This window comes from Eretmochelys imbricata, chromosome 2 (assembly GCF_965152235.1).
Source record: "Eretmochelys imbricata isolate rEreImb1 chromosome 2, rEreImb1.hap1, whole genome shotgun sequence".
Lineage (NCBI taxonomy): Eukaryota > Metazoa > Chordata > Testudines > Cheloniidae > Eretmochelys > Eretmochelys imbricata.
Window position 1 is genome coordinate 78,555,505 of NC_135573.1, and position 22,916 is coordinate 78,578,420.

Here is a 22,916-nt window from a genome sequence, read left to right on the forward strand (position 1 = left end):
GAGGTCAGCAACGTGTCCATAGAGGGACACAAGTGTCTGTGGTAAGAATGACAGGTTTCAGAGTAACAGCCAGGTTAGTCTGTATTTGCAAAAAGAAAAGGAGGACTTGTGGCACCTTGGAGACTAACAAAATTATTTTGTGGTAAGAATGTTGAGGTCCCTGGTAATTTTTCAAAAAAATAAATGACTGAATGACATGAACCCCCCCCCCCATGTCCCTCAGGAAGTAGGGTAATTTTGTCAAGTATCCCTTGCACAACAGGGTGGTGCTCACCCCTGGTCCCGATATTAGGGGCTTTGTCTGACATAGGTGCCTATAACCTCCCCCATTTTTCACGCTTGCTATCTGGTCACCCTGGCTCCAGCCTTTGGAAACATTTGCTGATAAATTAGGCCGCTAGATAAACGGCACTCGCTAACCAAGTAACAACCAGTGGCCGCAACTTCCGAACGGGCTGCTCCAAGCAGGGCTCGGCGATGGCGGGAGAGGTGTGAAGCCAGGGCAGCCAAGCGCTAATTTCCCCGCCCCAGCAGGTGGCTCGTCGCGATCGCCTTGCATCAGACAATGGACGCGCTCGGCGCTTCCTACCGGCGCCGGGAGTTTGTTTGTTTTGCACGTTGGTTTCCCTGGCGAGGCGGGAGAGGGGCGATTTCTCCCCTCCGCCCCCAGCCCTTTCCTCACTCCGGTTTGTGTCCCGATTACAGGCAAAGTTCCGGGCTCGTTTTTAGTATTTGTTTGTTGTCTGGCCGCGGTATCCACAAGGGGCCGGGGCATTTCCCCCTCCCCCGGCTTACAGGAAGCTCAACCTACATTGGCAAACAATTCACAGACACCCCCAGTGACTCCCCTCTGGCTGCAGCAAACCCTCTTCTCTTGGGCGGCAGCTGCTGCCCACCCTGTGGGCGGATGATGCCTGGCGGGGCAGGGCTGAGCTGCTGCGGGTAGTTGGGTTCCCATTGGCCGTGCGGCCGGCAGGGAGAGCCAGGGAGGAGAAGCGGCCAGGCGCAGGGAAGGCGTATACACACACGCACGCCGAGAGAGAGGCAGCGGCTGCTCCGGCTGGCATTGTTATCATTGTGCGAGCGGAGCGGAGGGGTTTGGGCGCGGGGCTGCTCGGGGGAGGGGAGGAGTGAGAAAGTGACGGGGAGAGAGACTCGGGAGCGGAGCATGCAGCAGAGCGGGGGCAGCGGCGCGGCGGCCGGTGCACAGTGGGCTGCCGGCTGCGAGGAGACCTGCCTGCCCTGAACTCAGCCGCGGAGGACGCGCTCCAGGAGCAGGGAAGGCAGCAAAGGAGCCGCTGAGGAGCCAGACCCGGCAGCGGCACTACTCGCCCCCCTGCCTTTTGTTTGCCCATCCTCCTCCACCAGCCCATCCCCTTCTCTCCCTGCACCAAGGACGGGGGGAAGCGGAGGAGCAGCCGCCTGACCCGGTGCTGAGTTTAACCCGTTCTCCGTCGCTGCACCCTGCCCAGGAGCCAGCTCGAGCAGCCCCCGCAGTACCGCCACGGGCTCGGTGCCAGCCCAAGGGGGGGGCAGACAGCGCCCGCAGCCGCCCTTGCTCCGCCGATCCCCACACTTGATCCGCATCCCGAGACCGCTGGTGGCCGCCGCTCCCTCCCGCCACCCACCCCGCCTCCATGTGCCGGATAGCGGGAGCGCCGCCGCGCAGCCTGCTGCAGCCGCTGCTGCTGGTGCTGGCGGCCCTGCTGCAGGTAACGGCGGAGGGGGGTCGGGGTTGTGGCTCTTTGTTCCCCTGCTCGCGGCGATGCCGGGGAAGGGGAGCAGGGGACTGGGGGGGGGGGAGGGACACGGAGGGTGTCTCTGCTGCGCTGCCCCGCAGGCTCGGTCTGCCTTCTCTGACCCGGCAGGGGGCTGCAGGGAGCAGGTGGCTGCTTTGAACGGCTGGGGCCGGAGCGAGAACCCCCCCACACGGCCAAAAAAGGTTGGGGAGGACGCGAGCCGGTGCCCGAGCCTCGGGGTGGGAGCTGGTGCCCCGTCCCCGTGAGACCCCCCGCCTCGGAGGAGCTGGTGCCCCACGAGGAAGGGATGGGAGCTGGTGCCTCGCAGTTTGGGAGAGGGGGTCCGCTCTGCCTGGGAGCTGGGGGGAGGGAGGGCAATAGCGGGGGGTCCCATTGTGCTTGGTGGTAGGGCTCGGGGCAATAGCGGGGATCCCCTGGGGTTGGTAGGGCTGGGGGGGGCGGGCAATAGTGGGGGTACCCTGGGGTTGGGGGCGCTGGGGTTGGGAGGGCAATAACGGGGATCCCCTGGGGTTGGGAGGGCTGGGGGGGCGGGCGATAGTGGGGGTCCCCTGGGGTTGGGGGCGCTGGGGTTGGGAGGGCAATAGCGGGGATCCCCTGGGGTTGGGAGGGCTGGGGGGGGGCGGGCGATAGTGGGGGTCCCCTGGGGTTGGGGGCGCTGGGGTTGGGAGGGCAATAGCGGGATCCCTTGGAGTTGGGAGGGCAACAGCGGGGGTCTCATTGTACTTGGGCTGGGCTAGGAGCTGGTGCGCCTTTTGCTTGGTGGACCGGCTAGTAGGGAGGCAGGGGGCGGACTTCGGGTGGGGACCCCAGCCCGTCTCGGGGCGCCACCCTCGAGGTGCTATCGGTAGGGGGCACTGCGCCCCGCAGCCCGTCTGCCGGAGCTCCGGCTTTGGGGAGGGGTCCCCGGGGGTCGCCCCCAGCGCTCCGCTAAGGAGGAGCAGGCAGAGCCGCCGCCGCCTCCCCCAGCCATGTGCCCGCTAATCCTTTCCCGGGAAGAATTTAATCAGCCGCCTCCTCCGCCTGGCAGCCTCGCCTGCCCCCGCTGCTACTAACGGGGAATTTCCATTGGGACAGCTCCTCAGTCTGAATGTATATTACCTCCCTGCCCCCTCTCCCGGGAGGGGACCCTAGCGCCTGGGAGGACAGGGAGTGTCTGGCGCCTGGCAGGGTGTCCCTGGGATAGGGGTCCCCTTCAGTGTACGGGGGAGTGGCTCTGGAGCAAGAGTTGAGTATCCTTAGGGTGGGCGGATGCCTTTGGGATTGGGGTCCTGTGCAGCCTGTGTTGGGGGGAGGGGGGATGAGTTTAGGTGTCCCTAGAGTGGGTGAGTGTCTTTGGATGGAAATCCTCTGTGTGTGTGTGTGTGTGTGTTGTATATGTTGAGTTGGAGGAGGGGCGAATATCCTTTGGAGGTCGAGGGAGCAGTGTGTACGTGGGATAGGGTGATCAGTGTGGGTGGCTAGGTCCCTACGTTCTGGGATAGGTATCCCCACTGTATGTCCTCCTCGATAAGGGTTTTGGGTGCTGCTGGCTAGGGGTAGGACATTGTGTTCCTGGTGGCGGGGTGTGCATCAGAGTTAGGAATGGGGGTTTGTGGGGTGGGGTTACCCAATTCACTTGCCTTTTCTAGGGTAGGAGATTGAGAGTGCTCCTGGGTGGGGTGTGTGGAATGAATGTCATTATCTGGGTTGTTGGCGTTGCTATGAGTTGAGTGTGAAGCTGGGTGCAAGGGGCAGAGAGGGCCGTAAATCTGAGGGACAGATGGTGCAGATCATCCCCCTTAATGGTATTTCTGATTGGGGCATTTCTGGATCTCTGGGGGAGGGGAGCGCAGTGTGTGGGTATGAGGAGAAGGAGGTATCACTAGTAGGACAGTGTGTGTATGCTGAGTGGATCAGGCTGGTAGCTGTGGCTGGCCTCCCCCTGGTCCTGCTGGGGCTGGTGGCTGGGTAGAAGGAGGCGGAGGCGGTAGCAGCAGCAGCAGAGTCACTGTCCATGGTGCAGAGGATTACACCTTCTCTCTCTCGCTTTGTGACACTGAAGTGAACTAAAATCCCTCCTTGTTTTCAGATAGCTCCCCTCTCTGCCCCCCCCCCATTTCCAGTCACTTTTTTCTGCCTTCTCCCCCCACATTTACCAGGGTTTGATGGCTGCACCCTACATGGGAGGTGCTGAAACATTGATTCTAAACAGCTGGGGGATTTTCTTTACAAAAAAAACTAGCTTAAGAGGATGTTAGTTTCTCTCGTGACAGAGAAGTGTCTGACTGGGCGCCAAGGTTCCTTCCATATGAAACTGCTGCCCTTCTCAGAAACTTGTTTTGATCTGTCACTAAAAAGGTTGGTTTTGTTATCTGAGTTTGTGTGGAGTGGGGGAGTCTGGATGGCAGTTGTTTCTGTGTTATTAACTTGGCAGAGCCTACCTGCAGCTTCTTTATGGGTGTTTTTGTGTGGCCTTTCTTGTAAGTGCCTTTCTGCTTCTGTTTATACACCATATCACTTAGTAAATCTTTAAATCATGAATTCTGCAGTGGGCTATTATTCCACCATCTTTTCACGCAGGACTGATTTTTAAATTAAAACACAAACTATGAATTAAGGGCAGGAACTAGCCTAATTGCTTTTGTGTATCGCTCAACGTCAGTTACGGTTGGGAAATCCAATTTCCCCCTTGTTTGGGTATCTGCTAATTCAGGTTAGGGCTAGTTTTAATAGGGTGTAACAAAGTTGGAACTTAGGTATGAAATCAGTTTAATAACTCTGTGTCTGGAAAGCAGTCTTTTATTTTAACAGATTTTTTTTCTTATGTACTGCTAAGAAAAAAACTTACAATTCAGACATGCATTATAACTTCTTTCTATATTGACTGCTTTTGGTAAATAGAGGTTAATTAGTGAGAGATTGTTCTAAAATGTCCAAGCTTCCTATTTGCTGTTAATTTGTTTATTTTGTCATTTCAAATCTTGTATTGAAGACATATAAATTATTTCCATGAGTTATTGATGACTTCATCATTTGTCAGTGGTGTAGTGAAACCGTCACAATTGAGTTATTTGAAAGATCATTAGAACTGGAAGAATATCAGGAGTCAGACCTTTGTAACTTCAGTTTATGTTTGAGAAAGGTGGGATTTGAAAGCAGATACTAAACTCAGGTTTTCAGCAACATATACAGAACATTTGAGATTAGAAACTGGCCTAGTCTGTGGTGGTGATCTATTTTAACATGATTCTGTAGCTGCTATGCAAAATCTTAACATCAAAGAGGGAGGGGGAGAAGAGATGGCAAAAGGAGAGATTTGCTTAACTATCAGAATCGTTGGGGGAGTGGTAAATAATGAAGAGGACAGGTCATTGATACAGAGGAATCTGGATGGCTTGGTAAACTGGGCACAAACAAACAATTTATGTTTTCATATGGCTAAATGTAAATATATACATTTAGGAACAAGGAATGTAGGACATATTCACACAATGGGGAACTCTATTCTGGGAAGCAGAGACTCTGGGAAAAAAAATTGGGGGTTTTGGTAGATAATCAGCTGAACATGAGCTCTTAGTACGATGCTGTGAACAAAAGAGTGAACGTGATCCTTCCATGCATAAATAGGGGAATCTCGAGTAGGAGTAGAGAAATTATTTTACCTCTATATTTGGCACAGGTGTGACTGCTGCTGGAATACTGTGTCCAGTTCTGGTGTCTGCAGTTCAAGAAGGATGTTGATAAATTGGAGCGGGTTCAGAGAAGAGCCATGAGAATTATTAAAGGATTAGAAAGCATGCCTTATAGTGATAGACTCAAAGTGCTCAATCTATTTGACTTAACAAAGAGAAGGTTAAGGGGTGACTTGATTATTGTCTATAAGGATCTACACAGGAAACAAATATTTAAAAATGGGCTCTTTTGTCTATCCGATAACATGATATAGTGGTTGGAAGTTGAAGCTAGACAAATGAAGACTGGAAATAAGGTGTACATTTTTAACAGTGAGAGAAATTAACCATTGTCAAGGGTTGTGGTGAAGTCTCCATTAGTGACTGTTTTAAAATTAAGATTGGCTGTTGGTATAAAAGATATGCTCTATTATTTTAGGGAAGTTCTATGGCTAATACAAGAGAGCAGACTAGATGGTCACAGTGCTCCCTTCTCTGGCCTTGGAATCTGTGAAAACATCAACTGCTACCATTGGTGCTTTAACTGGGGATAAGGACAAAATTGAAATAGAAACAGGAAAGTTGGACATAGAATTGAAGAAATAAAGTGAGGGAGTGGCGCTGTTGACAGAAATGTTTCTGACCTTCAAACATTTGTTGAGAAGGGGAATAGCAAATAAGTACTCAGAAGGGGGACAGTATTTTTTAAAATATGAAAGATGATTGGATGGCTGTGGGGATGGTGTTCAGACACTATGGTGATGGACATGTTAGAAAAAATAGGTAAGTAATAATGTGCTATGGAGCCTTTCACTCTGTAGTTGCTGGTCTGAACTTAGCCTAGAATGACAGAATGAAAGTTAATACTGTTTGAAGACTGTATTGGTTTTATTACATTTCCTAGTAAATTTATCCATGTGGCAAAACCACCACCCTAAGTGACATCCATGCTTGCTGCGAGAATCAAATGATTGAATTTCTGTGTGGACTGAACTACCCTGTTTCCTCTAGTAGTGGTCTCTTTAGGTCAGGTTTAAGGTGAAGTGGCTATTGCTGTTGTGTGTGTTGTGTTTTTGGTGGTGGTGGTTTCGTGTGTGTGTGTGTGTGTGTGTGAGTGAAGGGCTTCACTCTCCAATGGTATGGCTGGTATATTTCACAAGTATTATTTCACTAAAATATATTAAAAGAACATGGTCAAAATATGATTGTATAACCACAGACACAGAGTTGAGGATTCAGGGGCAGGAGGAATACCAGTCTTACTGCTTTTAACTCATTTTTTTAAAACTGACTAGACTTCAACTTCACCATGTTCCCTTGAAAGTGAACAGAAAGCATTTTTAAAATATTATTTAAAAATTATGGCGATCCTGAATCATTAGTAGAATACTTGCCATGTGTAGACTTTCAAGATTTTCAGTGGACGGTTCTATGTAGGTGCAAAACATTATTATTACTGTTTCAAGTACATCCACTTTTAAAGGGTATGTGGAAAACTTTTAACGTGGTAAGATCTGATTTCAAGATTTTATTTTCTCCTGCATCACTAAAACTTATAATAACCAAAGTAGCTACAGTCATGGTATCAGCTAGGTGTTAGTGATGTCATCCACACTTCCTGGGAAAATGCAGAAAAGTAAAAGAAGGAATTCTTTTCTTTTTACATTGTCTTACTCCTGTTATTAAACTGGCAGATACCATTAAAAGATGTGTTGTGTGAAATGATTTGGGATCTTTTGCAGCTTTTTACATTTATTTTAGGATATATCAGATCATCTTTAAGTCTTAAACTGACTTCTTTGAGATAAAATAACTGGGTTTTGACACACACAAATTACTTTGTACTTTATGAATCCAGTTCATTTTGTTTTGCTGTTAAGATAGAGTTACATTAGCATTGTATATTATGTTTATATTATATATGTTCAAGAAGTTAAAGTAAGCTTATATAAATAAACCATACATTTTTAATCTGTTTGTTTATAAAGCCTCCCTCTTCTTTCCCTTCAGCCCCCATCACCACTCCCCCAAACATACACGCAACTTGCTCTGCTGCAATTTTGAAATACAGCCAATAAATAAATTCAGCTTAAGATGTCAGAATAAATAATATAAAATAGTTTGGGAACCTAGTGAAGTGGCCTTATTTTAAAACTGCAATTAATTTGGCACAAGATACGTATATCCAAAAATTTAGCTTCTCCTCTTCATTGGTTTCATCTGGCTACTACTCAAGTCAATGGCAAACTCCCATCAGGCCCCATCTTAATACAGGTGATGTTTCCAGATCAAGTGAAACTTACAGCGTTGTTTAATTATTTAAAAATTATTTTAAAAGTATGCAAGCTGTAAAAACGTACTGTATAAATGTAAGAATAGCTTGAGGAAGTTGGGAGTAAAGTTATTTTTACTCAGTAGAGATTATCATGCATAAGTGACTCATGCTCTGCTTCTTTTCTCATCTTGTGATTGTCTGTACTCAGTCCTCATTTGTGAAAATGAATTATTCCTCCATGTGTGGTATAGTCTTTTAAGTACCATATGATTTTTCCCAGTTTATATAATGAGTGCAGTAGAATGTCTACATACAACAGTATTTTGGATAACTGAATGGTTTAAAATCACCTCCCAGTTTTGCTATTGACCTATCAGTTAACTTTACAAAAGTTCAGCATCAAAGGCTTTTTTTTATACATTTTGCTGAATAATGCTATATTTTCATGTTTTGTTCATTTATTTATAATTTTGAGAAATATCATGGATTGAATATTTTCCTACTGGTATGTCTTTGTCCTCCTCCTTTATGTTAAACATTAAAATATATATTGATTGACTATTGAAGTCCCCAATTCAATAAAAGACTTTTACACATACTTATCTTTGTGTATGTATGTGAGTAGTCCCACTGGGACTACTCACATACACAAAGATAAGTATGTGCATAGAAGTTGGCAGGATTGGAGCCTAAAAGTGGTACTGTCATATTGGACAACTCCCAAAGTACTGCATATCAATTTGTCCCTGTAAGGCTAGTTAATCAGCCTAGAGTTCAGCCTTAGATTCATTTCCCTTTTTTGGGAGGTGAGGGAGTGGAGGGCAGGGGTGTTAAATAACTTCTCTGACATGCCTTAAAGTAACATGTTTTTAGTTACACTTCCTTTTTAAAAAAGGAACCCTTTACTAAAGTAACCCAATATTATATCCATTTAAAAACTCATTGTGACAGTTTCATAAGTGCACAGGGCACCTGATTAGGATAGAGGAGGTGTCATTGTTCTCAACAAACATATAAAAATCATGGTCCTTTCCCCAGCCTGTGTGCCCCAATCCTGCAAAGATGTCTTTAACTTAATTTTAGGAGGAAAAGATAATAATCTTACTTATACGCATGTAGTCCCATTGAACTCGGTGAGATTACTCATGTGTGTATAAGTGTAGGACACAAGAAGATAAGTCACAGATGAAAGGAGGTGTGTGTGAAAGGGATACCTTTTTTGCTTTAAAATTATTATTAGATAAACTAAATTTCAACTATCCTCCTCTGCCTCAGCGTAGCCCTTGTTAAATGACTGATTAAATATTGGCCTCCTTAGAGGGTTGGTCTTGAGGGAATGTAGAAGGAAGGGGTAGCATCCTTAAATATGGATCAATTCAAGGAAAGCTTGTTGTATCACAACCAGCTACTGAAAGAGTTTTTAGTTTGTTACTGATTTGAGAGGGATCAAAGTTTTGGTCTGGATATCAGGATTACTCAACTTCACTTTGCAATTCTTTTACCAGTTCACAAGACAATACCCTAATCTGTATGATTAACAATTGGGTCTGATCTTGCCATTTTTATTCAAGTCCATGAGAGTTTGGTTTGGCCTGAGTGAGGAGAGAAAATGTAGGCTTTCAATTTTCATAAATGATTTATGAGAACAGGGTTTGCAGGTTCCAAAATGGCAGGTCCATCACTGCCAAGTCTTTTGAACATTTTGCTCAAATTATTGTTTTGTTTCAGTCAATATTTATGGATTTGATTTATAAACACACTCATAAAAGCAATGTTTATCCTTTTTTCTATGTGCGACTTGACATATTTTAAAAATACTTTTGTACAAACTCCTCCAGGGACTCCACTTTTTCTCAATAATATATAATCATCACCCAGCAGCTTAACATAGTTCAGATCTTATGATATCCTACCAATCCCTGGCAGCTAGGGAAAACAAGTAGGCCTTGCAAGTGCCCTGAAGGTCAATAAAATAGACAGGGCTGTCCTTAGGATTTATGGGGCCCTACACTGTATTATTAAACTGGTGTTCCTATGCCTGACTTGTTCTTTGCAACACAGACAAGCTTACAGTATTGGAAAACTTGCCACATGCACTTTATTAAAAATAGTTTAATTGTGCCGCCTTCACCGCTAACCCCTGCATTTCCCTCCCACCTGCGCCCCCAACCCCAGCCCTGCCACACCACCTGTCAGCATGCCCTGCCACACCACCTTCCTGCCAAGTACCCCTCACTTCCTTATGCCCAGCAGCCTCCATGCCCAGTGGCCCCTCACCCAGAGATCTCCACCACAGATCCCTATGCCCAGCGAGCTCCCCCTCACAGACCCCCCCCAACTGCCCAGCACCCCATATTCCTGAGGGAATTCAGCACCAAAAAATTCTGTGCACAATATTTTAAAATTCTGCAAATTTTGTCAATAAATAAATGTGAGGCTCTAGCATGGAAGTGGCAAGCATAGGCCACTGGCTGCACGGAGGTGGGAGATCACCCTGCAGCTTTCTCCCTCCCTGCCCCTCTCGTCCCCTCCCCTCCCTCTCCTAGCATAGGGACTTGGCAGTGAGTTACCTCTGTGTGCACCTCAAAAGGCCACAGAAAAGCATTTTGCATGGTGGCTGGGATGTGAGCCATGACCCAAAATCCATTTGGATGACAAAAAAGAACTAGCTGACACCAATGGCTGAGTCAAGCCCTCATCCAGGTCCTTGCCAGCCACCGCTATGGGCCATCAACTCCCAAATGGCCTTTCATTCTCCCTAAAATAGAGCATTTCCCTCTAATCCTGAAAAGTAAAGAGGTGCTTAGGATTTGCAGTTTAAAAAGAAAAGGAATTATATTCAGGCACATTTTTCTGCCCTGATTTACACACCTGGTTGCCACACACGGCTCAGTGGGATTGTACTGGGTATAACTCAGCACACAGTTTCAACAATACTTCAGCAGTGGGGCTGGAGCCATAACCAGCCAAGTCTCATTTGAACAGTGGGTCTTGTTTTGGATTATTTAAGGCAGTTTTTAAAGGTCTTTGCCATGGGTGAGGAAGAAGGTGCTGCATTCTTAAAGGGATCTTTAAAATCAACTCTGCACTGTTTAGAACTTTCCCTCATTCAAAATGCTACCAGCTTGAGAGACAGCCCTGGACATACTTGGCTCCACAAGAAAAAAAATCATGTCCCTTTTCTCTAAATAGAAGTTTTCAGCTATTCCAGCCTTGTCAAATGTGAGTCTATCTTCTTTCCCAGCTAAGTGGTTGCTCCCTCCTTGTATTCTGCAGCCCTGATTGCTGCTTTGCTGCTCTAGGTAATCCCCTTCCTCCCTTTGTTTTAGTGTCAGTTTCCTCCTGTTGACACCGTAATATTGTGAATGGGCAGGAAAAGCAAACGCCATCTTCTTTATTTTCCTTGTGTGTGCCTCTCTCTCCTCCCAGCCCCTGTCTGCTGCTAATCCCAGCTGGGGGAGGAAGGAGAGGAAAAGGTGGCGGTCCAAAGGGGATCCTCAGCATCTGGGATTAAACTTCAGAGCAGAGGGAGGCGGAGTGAAAAGGAGACTAGGAGAGAGATTGCAGGGAGTTGCTGGCGGGGAAGGGCACGTGGGCAGAAGAGGACAGAGGTACAGGTACAGGGCGGGTCTGCTCGGAACAGCTGCTCTCCCCTGGGGCCACCAGCTTGCTCCCGAGGAGGCCCTAGAACTAGCACATTCGCTGCTCGCTCACTGAGCCAGACAAAGAGCCCCCCCCGTTCTTCTGCTCTTTTCCCTTCCCAGCCCAGTTCCTCCTCCGTCCCGCCCCGCTCCCTGTAGTCCTGTGCCTGGCTCTACCCCCCCGAGCTCGGCTTCCCCCCCATCTCTTCCCAGCCTCCGGGTATTCCCCCGCTCTGTTCCCAGCCTTGCCCAGCCCCCCACCATCTGGCCTGGCTCCCCCTGCTTGCTCACATTCAAACTTTTGCTCCTGGCCCCACCCAAGCTGGAGCCCTCAGCTGAGTAGTGAGTGGGTGGAGGGGATGGACCAGGGGGTCTGGAAGAAGCCTGCTGGCCCAGCGTGGGGGAAGGGCCAGAAAGAAGTCTGCAGCCAGTAAGGGCGGTGCCCCAAATTTTCGGGTCCCCTACGCAGCCGTGTGTGCGGCATATGCCTAAGGATGGCCCTGAAAGTAGATTTTAGAACTTTCTTTCTCTTAAAATTGGACTATTCGGATCTTCGTTCTCTATGTTTGATGGAGACCCTTGACCTCTTTGGTGGATCAAATATTTTAGATGTTTAACTAACCCCTGCCCTCAGTTATGCAAAAGGAGAGCTGCAACTCCAACAGCCTCATGTTACATCAGGAAAATGGTGTTTGGAGTTCTTTATGAACTGTAAAGCAGTAGTCAATTACAACAACTTTCTTTTTGCTTTGCAATTCATTTTACAATAGGAATGGGTGGAAAAACAGATTTTTTTGTAATTTGGGGTAAAGTAAGTATTTTAAAGAAAACTTAACTGTTGGTTTAAGAATCAACAATTTCTCATTTGAAATCCCCTGACTTAATGAGGTACAACACCAGATTAGATCTGATGAACTTTTAATGAAAACCAAATCAGAAGCATTTCAAATACAGACCATGAAGAGGTTGCTCTGAACCTGAATTTGGAAGCCTTGAGCTTACAAAATAGAAACTTGAATGAAAGGAACATTTCTTCCACCAATTCAAGCCAACACTGGAAAACAATGTCCTGATGTTGCAAAAAATTACACATAAGTTTAGATTTAAATTTATGAGTCGTGCCAGAGGGTGAAATCTTGGCCGGCATTAAAGTTAGTGGCAAAACTCTCATTTACTTCAGTGGGGCCAGGATTTCACTCACTCACTTTAATGGGACTGTACACTTGTTTGAAGGTAAGCACATACATAAGTGTTTGCAGGACTGGGGCCCAAATGTAACATTATGTCTGGCCACAGTTGCAAATTAATTAAGAAGAAAGAGCTGAACTACCCAGTTATTTGCTGGGTCTTACATTGCAACTTTCCATAATGCATGGAAACCAGAAAATAGACTTTTATTAGAAATGAACTATATAGTTAGGGTAACTAACTATAACTGAGGTTAGCTTAGCTTGGGTGTAAAGCAATACCTGCATTACTGTGTCCTCACTGTTTCTTCCCTCACCTATGTGTGTCTGGAAGCATATCCTGTTGTTCTTTGCACTGAGATGTTCCATGCTTTGTTCAGTTGTGGGAGAACTTGTCTATCTTTGGGGCAGGAATGGTAAACGGAGTCAGACTGTCAGCATTTGAGTGACTTAGCCTGCACCCTCAGTGCAAAGTGTTTGGGTTCTAGTCTGAGTTAAAGTGTAACCCGGGCTCTAACCTATACTCCCATCTGAATAAGCTAGCCAGGGCTTAAAGCACCTCCAAACCCTGATAAAAAGCTTCTGTGGGGGAGGGGGAATGGTAGAAGGGGCTGGGCTAAAGCCCAGATAAGAGGCTGGGTTAATGCGGCAGTGGAAGATATAGCCTTAGATGCAAATTTTCAAAGTGTTGCCCCTATTCTAGGCTTTAAAACTCCCCTTAAAGTCAGAAGGTTTTGTATTGGTAACATTGTGTGCAATTGCTATTAAAAGGTAAATTGTTCAGTAATCTTCTCTTGTGGATGAATGTACAGTTATTATATTCTGCTTGAGTTGGTCTTCTGGACTGTGCTAGTCACAGAAAAAACCCTGTAAATTACAACAATTTGTTTTATAATCTCCCTTTCTTTCTTGCTTTTGGGCCATACAGTAAGGGAAGGAAAACAAATTTCAATATTTTCTTGATCATAAGATTTCATACTTTTAGTTCAGATTGTTTTTCTGAGAGATATTATCTTGTAAACCCAGCAACGATTTTTAATACTCCTGGGCTGAACTTGAAATGACCCAGATCTTGCCATGGCTCAAGCTATGACTTTATTTAATTGAAAATGCATAACACAGGTTTTGTTAAACATTAGAATTCTGCCTCCCCTTGGGGTTTTATTCCCAAAGAATGTTTACAATGAACTGTTTTTGGGAACAGCGTACTGTCTTTTGTTTTTGTATAAAATTGAGGGCTTGCAAATGAAGGAATAAAGAGGCCTCTTTATTCATGTCCCGAAGTCTTTGTTTCATTGGGCATTGTTTCACTTTATAAGAGTTGTTCAGTACATCTAGCTTGTTGGAAAGGCTGAAGGATTCCCAGGCACATCAGTGCAGACTTTTAAAAATCCCGTTATCTACTCAATTGCCCACCCTGGATTTATTTGTTTCACGGATACCATAAAAGACTATTTTTTCCCTTTTTTCCCTATCACGTTTGCTTTGAGATCACCTTTGCACAGTAGTTTAAACAGTTCTTTCTTTAAATTATGGAAGCTGTATGAAACCATTAGTTGTGTTATAAAGCTGGGAAAAAAGGAAGATTCAGTCATTATTTTTGATGTAGTAGTTTTTCAATATTGAAAAAAACTCTAAACATTTTTGTCATTTATAAATCTGATACTTAGCTGAGTGTTCAGTACAGGTCCCTCATAACTTAGAGTTATAACTTTGTTTGCAGTCTTAAATTATATATATGCTTTTGTCATTTACATTTTGTTTTAAGCATTTTTGTCTATAAAGTGTAAAAAGCATGTAAGTAATTGACATCGCTGAGAGATCTGTGGTGCACTTTAAGTTACAATTAAATGCAGTCCACAGTTTAAAGTTAATTGGACACAGACACACTTGACAACTAGGAGCCCTGTTACAGGTGCTTACTCTGATAAAATGTACTACCTCACAAATGGATGGTAGGTTAATTAAAACTAAAATTGCAGTATGCTGACAGATTTGCTGTTCTGATACAACTCTTGAAATGAACCAGGATCAGCTGGATGTGGGCTCAGCTGAACACTTCAAGAATTTCTCCAAGTGATAAAATTCTTGTAATGGGAGTTGGAATGCTGACTACCAATATGTGCCAATGGAAAAAAAGACTTTGGTACATTTATCCCCACTAATGAGTGAAAAGACCTGTGAGCCATAAAATGTATGAATATGTTTGAGTCCCACAAGACCATCTAAGGGGAGTCCAATATGGTGTTCCATTATGATCACAAACACTTCTTCTTTTGTTTGATACATTATTTTAAACAAAGTAAGTACTAGGATCATACAAAAGATGGCCACTGTGGCTTAAACAGCAGGACTGTTTGTAACCATACACTGTTATTTGGCCACATGTAAACTAGAATTTTGCTATGTGTGCCACTAATATAAAAAATGAACCAAACAGAAAACCTTTTTAGTTCTTTGCCTCATAGAATTGTATGTAGTTACTGATGACTATGCATAGTCAATAGGTTAACTCTTTAACTTTAAAACGTGCTTGGAAATAAAGGAGAAAGGTGAAAATTTTAAATGTCTTTTGTGGAAGTTATTTTTCTCAAACTGTGAAAACGATATGTGATTTGGAAAAGGCTTTATTTTTAGAAGTGAGATAGTAAACTCAGTTTCAGTGGCTAATATATTGCCGTGTTATGCTGATTTAGTAATATCTCCTTCTCTCTTTCACATAGAAGGTGATTGTAGTAGAAGTATGTGGCCTTTCTATGGTCTCTGTTTAAATATAGGTTCAACTAATTAAAATGTTGCACTTGTGATTTTTTTCTCCCAGCTATTTACCCATTGAGCGAATGCAGACACAGAAAAGTACCCACAACCAAACATTTTAAACTGATGGTTAAATCTCTCCTCTCAAAAGTAACATATCCATGTCTGAAAAAGTTGGTGATCAGTTTTGTGCAATGTTTATTTCCAGGAATGTTTTTGTCCCCTCTGTGATTCCACTTCAGTCTCAATGGCTGTTTTAGTTGAAATGTTCAGTTGTTAGAGGAATCAAGATTGTGTATTATTTAGATCTTATGAGACAAATGGGATTTGTTCCCTCCATTCCAGTTATCAAAAAGATTAACCCTTTGCCCTCAGAGTTCTAACTGCAGCTATTTAGATACAAAGACGGTGTGGTAACAAAACGGGGTTTATGCCAAGTGGAATGTTTCTCAGCTGAATGGGACTGCAAGTATTACATACATTTTGTCTTGCATTTCAGGCACCAATAAAAGCAACTTCTGAAGGCATATTATGCAAGACTGGATTTCCCGAAGATGTTTACAATGCAGTCATATCGAGGGGTTTAAACGAAGGACAGCCTCTTCTCAATGGTATTGTTAGAAGAGAGATTCTGTTTTCTTATTATCTATAATCTTGAACATAAATTGGACTCAAGGGCTTCTTTTAAGCTTCTTAAATAAGACCTTTTTTATTTCAGCTATATTACTTGATTTTTTTTCTCAACTTATTGTAATGAGACTTGAGGGAAAGTTTGTTGACCTTAACAGTAACTTGTGAACTTCCCACTGACAATAGTTTGGAGATATGTGAGTTCTGGCAAATATTCCCTTGACTCTGTCCTAATGTATTCCTCAGCAAAGACTTCATACTGAACTGTATTTCTTATATATTACCTCCCAGTAATTGCACTATTAGCATATGTCCCCACTGTGTTACTAGAAAGGCCCCTTACATGAATGGTCAATGGGGGGAATGGGGAATAAGAGCCTTCCACTTTACCTGACCCACAAAGGGGTCATAAATAACTGCAGTCCTTGTGATCAGCGTAGCACTGAGGCTGTTCTCTTACTATTCCTTTGAAGGCCCACCTTGCTCCAAAGTGGGTGGGAAGAGGCACAGAGAAGGCAGAGTCATGGCTCTGCTGTTCCATGCGTTGGCCAGTGGAGTTTACCAGTCACATGGATGTAGGGGGGTATGCTGTACTCCTTTAAGAGGTGTAGCAGTGTACCTGCTCCCCCTGTGCACTGGCAGAGTATCTCCAGTGCTACGTGTTGGGCAGTGTGGCTCTTCATTGCCCCAGCGCAGATCTATGTCTAAATGGCACAAAGCCCAGAATGAAGCTAACAAAGTCCTAAAGTCACAATGAGCTCTGCAAGTGCAGACTCCGGTGCCTATGAGGAATTTAACTGAACTTAGTGGGTCTCTCCATGGGCCCAGGTATCTTCTGGACTGGAGTTTTAATATGCAGTTCTGTATGTCGATTTTTTTGGGGGAGATACAGATGTTGTTTCTCTTTCGAGAATGCAAAGTGGCATATTTCCTAAGTATTTATTAGTGTATAAAATTGCACCTCAATAGTTACATTTAAGTGGAATAGTAATGGTTAGCAGATGGTCTAAAATGTAAGAAATACACATTAATTTTGCTGTTTTATAATTTGTGAATATCAAAGAAATTGCTTTCTAGCTAATTTAGAAATTGTGGAGCTGATCAACAGGATTAGTTTCAGGCAGTTTCAAATACATCTTAAATAAGGACTAATTTAATTCCATTCATTGTTTCTCTCCCATATGAATATGGCTTCACAGATCAAGACATTTAAATGAAAAGATCTTTCTTAAAGGAAGCTAAAACACAAACGGATCCTTGAAACAAAAGCATTAGTCTTGATTTAGCAAACTGTATGTAGCAGTATCTCCCCATAATTATATTTTACGGACCTGTTCTGTGTTTTTTATAACTATAATGGAAATTTGAATGCAGAAATAATTGATTAACTTTAATGTATTAGAAACTGAGTTATTTAAGTATTCTTCTGCTTTATTTCAAGCAACTAAACACTCTCCATTTCAGACTTTATTTTGTTAAAAGGGTAGCTTAGAAATTAATGTAATAAATTGAAGTAAATATTTTGCCAAATTGAGGTAGTCTGGTTTGAGTAAAGGTGGGGATTTTTTTTATTCCCCCCATCTGGGAATTGTTTATATTTTTATTTATTACTTAATGCTTATTTTACAGTAGCACCCACAGTTCTCACTGTGCTAGGTGCTGTACAAACACAACAGACGGCATTGTCCCTGCCCTGAAGAACCTACAATTTAAGAAGACAAGTGCTTGAGGAAGGTTCCAGCTGAGAAGCACTGAAGACAGAATGCTTCTAGTTAAGCATAAAACAGACACCACATAGACAGTGAAATCTTCCCTACGTTGCCCTGGTCAGTCTCCTTGGCCATTCGGTCTTTGCCCTCCTCAGAAACTTCTGACAAAGCTTTTTCCTTTGATTTTTTTTTTAAATGGTTTGGATACCTGTCCTATTAAGAAGTGAACTGAGATATTGAACTCATTTCATATCAACCATCTGATGGTAATGACTTTGTCACTACTAATCTGAGTGGGATTTGAGACAGTGCCATACAGATGAAAGACTTCCCCATTCATTACCAGCTCCATGAGCCAGTCAGTACGCTGCTGATTTTTACTTTTTAACTAAGTGTGTGAAGCAATATAGCCAATCTTCCCTTGAAAGATATAAAAATGTGTGACATTTTAGGGAAGTAGGAATTGAAAAAATGTACAATGCATACAATATGTATCACATATGTGAGATAACATAAACTAGTTGAAAAATGACCTGGGGGAGTTTGTCTTCCTACCACAACTTCCTCAACAGAATTATTGTAATGGTTAATTCTTTTGAAAATTTTGACATGCTTAAAAAGTATATAATTTGCCATTACACACAAACATACAGTCCATCATTGCATGGCTTTGACTTAAATGTAATTATACTTTCATTTTGAAATATGATTGTTGTGAAAAGCCCATTTTCTGATTATTAAGCTAGATGGAGATGACAATTGAAGTTAAGTATAGTTGCATGACATTTGCTTTCTAAAGAAAAATTATGGATCTGATTCTGATCTCACGAGTAAATAGTCTCATATCTCTAACTCCTTTGAAATCAGTGGAGTTACTTCAGATTCACTCTGTAATGACAGGTTTCCTGTAGGGTTGCAGAAATGAGAGCACTAAAGATTTTTTTGGTTATGCACTTTGATGTCACATTCACAGAGGCTTTATTATCCTCTTTGCCAGAAGTAAAATAGACAATGACCACTCACTGTCTTTGTTTTCTTTCATAGAAAATGTTGACTCAGAAAATTACCAAACAATTAACACTTTTTTCATTATTTCCCTTTTGTCTTAATGGTTAGACAGCCAACATCTTTAAGGTTTGTATTTTTAGAATATTATGTTCCCCTCCCTCCCAAAATTTAAATAAAAGTCAGACTTATGTGAATGTTGTATAGGGAGCCATGCCCGAGAGATCTTTCAGTTGCACACTCAGTAAGATACAACAGATACAGGGAATCTGTTTTAAAATATTATATATGGACATTTAATGTACAGGATGTTGGGTGATGTTCCACAGCTAATGAACCACACTGGGTCTTGTACTTTCTGTATGTTTTCCCCCCTCCCCCCCACCCCCCCATTTCTAGGTTCCTTCACCTGTAGTCTGTACTAAAGAGGTGGTGGGGAGATATTTGCAATATTGAATTTTTGTTTCATATTTAAAAATATTTACATTTTCTAGCAGATGTGCCTCTAATACAGAGTTTCCTAACCTGTAGGAAACTCAAACTAGTCTGGGATGTGTGGGGACCACGGGGAATAGTCTGGGGAGAGGAGAGGAGAAGAGAAGAGAAGAGAGGAACAGTAGAGGCAGAGATGGCTTCATAGCTCTGCACCCACTCCATGCTTTCACTGCATATGCTTTCTGTGGCAAGACACCAAGCCACAGATGGCAACCATGTCCAGGAAAAGAGGCAGAATGTAACAGATGCCTCACAATGGGATATTTTGCAAAAAGCATGCAGATCACCAGGAGCAGTAGAAACAATCCCAAGAGGATGTGTTGCAGTGGGGAGCTTAATAAAGATAGGAACTTCTTGGTCAGGGAGTTTTCTAATTGCTGCTTAAAGCATAGCTCTTATGTTTGTCCTCACACTGCACTCTCCTCTTTCTAAAGGTAGAGGAGTAGGTAGTTAGCTCCTTGAATGTTACCTGTCTTCCTTCCCTGTTTCTACAGCAGCTTCTAGAGCCAGCAGCAATGGGAAATCATGGGTTTAGGGGTGCAGGCTCCGATAAGCTCAGCGCATGGGCTCAAGCATCTCTTGTTTATTTCCATTTCACTTGTGTCAGCTGTCTGAGTTCATACCCCTTGGGGCGGGGGGTAAACATTCTTTCATTTGCAAGTTAAAGTTCACAGCAGGATTAAAGAATCTTAGCTGTCATTTTATCTTAGAATTACTTTATTCCTATGATCAAGATGCAGTACAGTCATGCTACTATGCCCTAATTCATAATGGCTCCTAAATGTAAACAGAAGATATGGGGGCTGATTTTGTGCTCACTCTCAAATGTTTTACACCATTATTATTCCAATCATTTTAATGGAGTTACTCTGGCTTTACATAAGTGTAAATTAGCTCAGAATCAAACTTACTATGTTTGCAGAAAATTAGAAATCTCTGTGACAACAAAATGGTTGTTGTCCGCTCCTAATCCCTATTATGATTTAGCTGCAGACAAAGCTGTGTGCTTTCTTGATAGAGATTCACCCTAGAGCTTCTCTAAAGACAATTCTCTGGCTTTCAGGGGCTAGACTCAAAAATTGATTCTTTTGAGTCTGTGTGATCTATTGGCTAGTAGGACTTCTTTACTGGAGGGCAAAAGTGGGGTAGTAGAGTAAAACCTAGAAACAGTTCAGAAGCAATTCCAATTTGGAAGTTAAAGGTTAAAATAGCTTGAAAAGTTTGATATACACAAATGAAAGCAAAAACCAGAAAGAGATAAAACTCTACCTTTAATTTACTGCCAACTCTGTCCTTGTCTTGACCCTTCGTGCCTGCATGCTACAAGGATGTATAATCAGTGATTTAGGTGACATAACATATGCCTTGGAATTCTTGGGGCAAAAGAGGGTAAGTTAAGGAGGGAGTTTGATTTTAAATATTAATAGTCCTTTCTTATGCTGATTTGTCACATTAACTTTTTTTTTTTAGTTTAGCGTGAGAAAAAGAATTAGGATCTTGTTTATTACAAATAAATTTCTAGCTTGTTTAGCTAAATCTTTAGGAGTCTATCCTGCAAACAATTACACAGGTGAGTAAAGTTGCATTCCCACTGAAGTCATTCATCTGAGTAAAATTATTTGGGGTCATGTTTGCAAAATCAGACCCTACATTTACAGATGCTTGATCTATTAGTCTGTGGTAGGGCTTATGAAGATATTTTATTTTTTGTCAGTCTTGTTGTTGCACATGTACTCTAAGTTTTGTGCTAAGAGGGTTCTTTTTCTAATCAAGATTTGTTATGTGGATTGTATATTTATAATAATGTTCAGAGCTGGCATAGTTACAGAATGGTTAAGGAGAAGATATCTTAGTGTCGGTCACTGAGATGAAACAATGATTACGGATGGGTAAGGTTATCTCAGTTTCTTCTTTCTTCTTCAGGACATCATTACAAGGCAGAGTTAAGATTGTTTTAAGATCATAAGAATAGCCATACTGAGTCAGACCAATGGTTCATCTAGACCAGTATCCTTTCTTCCAACAGTGGCAGGTGCCAGATGTTTCAGAGGGAATGAATAGAACAGGGCAATGTATCCAGTGATCTATCTCCTGTCATCCAGTCCGAACTTCTGGCATTCAGAAGTTTAGGGATACCCAGAGCATGGGGTTGCATCCCTGACCATCTTGGCTAATAGCCACTGATGGACCTCACCTCCATTAACTTAAGTAAATCTTTTTTGAACCCAATTATACTTTTAGGCCTGTGTTACACAGAAAAGCTTTGTTTATAGGTATATGTTAATTAATGGTCTTTTAAAGTAGGGTTCTGAATTGTATAGTTAATTATAGCTAATGATTATTCTGGGGTTTAGTGTTTTGTTTTTTAAATGTGTGTAATGGTAAATATTGTTTGTACAAACACTTCACAGCCTTAACTGTTACTAACAAGACTTTTTTGTTTTGGCATTTCCATGATTTTTTTTCGTAGTTGTAATGAACTACTGAAAATATAAATGTTGATTTAAAAAAAACCAAACTGGTTGGAGAATGGTAGATCAGTGGCATGAAAGAGGCTTTTCTTTTTGGGAGAATCCTGTTACTTGGGGCCTGTTGGCTGGCTTTCTAATTCCTTCTCTGTTGTTGATGTCTCTCATTATCTCAGACTCTGTATGAGGTCCATGTTATGGAGGCTGGAAATGGAAACGTAGGAGATAGAGGTAGCATGAATATAAAGACAGTCGGTTGCTGGCCATGTGGTCTGCTCGCATCACTCTAGCAACTTGAGAAATGAACCACTTGGAGATCCCCTGGAATTTCAACAGCCAGTCATGCATTCCTTTTCAGACTGGGGTTGGAGTGAACTCCTTAACGCAATTTCTTCAGTCCCCTGGATGATGAAGGAACACCAGCTGTATATTTTTCTACTACTGCTTCCTCAGCCTTCCCATCTCAGGCAGAGAAACAGAAGGCACGTTCTCCCAAGGTGCCTGAAGAGGATCCTCTTGCTATTTTAAGGAACCCTACTGTGATGGAGACCTCCTTGGGACTGTCACCTGATGTGCTGAGACTACCTCTGAGCCTGTTTGGACCTCCAGCACCCTGCCTTGTTGAGCCAGACACACCAGTCTGCTCTAACACAGATCCAGGATCTGAACCACGTGCCCCAAAGCTGCAGACGTAACTGAAAATAGCTTAAGAAGTGCTCCTGTCTCTAGCATCCAGACACCCAGCTCCCAATGGGATCCAGACCCCAAATAAATCCATTTCACTCTGTATAAAGCTTATGCAGGGTAAACTCATAAATTTACCGTGCTCTATAACACTGATAGAGAGAGATGCACAGCTGTTTGCTCCCCCACGTACTAATAATTTACTCTGGGTTCAATAATAAACAAAAGTGATTTTATTAAGTATAAAAAGTAGGATTTAAGTGGTTCCAAATAATAACAGACAGAACAAAGTAAGTTACCAGGCAAAATAAAACAAAAACACGCAAATCTAAGCCTAAAACATTAAGAAACAGATGACAGATAAAATCTTACCCTCAGAGATGTTCCAATAAGCTTCTTTCACAGACTGGACTCCTTCTAGTCTGGGCCCAATTCTTTCCCCGGTATAGTTCTTGTTATCTCCAGCTCAGGTGGTAAGTAGGGGATTTCTCATGACTGGAACCTCCTTTGTTCTGTTCCACCCCCTTATATAGCTTTGGCACAAGGCAGGAATCTTTTGTCTCTCTGAGTCCCCACCCCTCCTTCTAAATGGAAAAGCACCAGGTTTAAGATGGATTCCAGTACCAGGTGACATGATCACGTGTCCTGTGAGACC

At 43.1% G+C, this 22,916-nt stretch overlaps 1 protein-coding gene across 1 annotated transcript in view; it reads left to right on the forward strand.

Annotated features, from left to right (window-relative positions):
* Positions 1–1,637: 1,637 nt before the first annotated feature.
* Positions 1,638–22,916, forward strand: part of CDH2 (cadherin 2) — a 177,329-nt gene continuing 156,050 nt past the window's right edge. Inside the window, exons 1-2 of the mRNA XM_077808689.1 lie at positions 1,638–1,712; positions 15,770–15,881. Of these exons, the coding sequence (XP_077664815.1) occupies positions 1,638–1,712; positions 15,770–15,881 (187 nt within the window). The remainder of the gene's footprint in view (positions 1,713–15,769; positions 15,882–22,916) is intronic.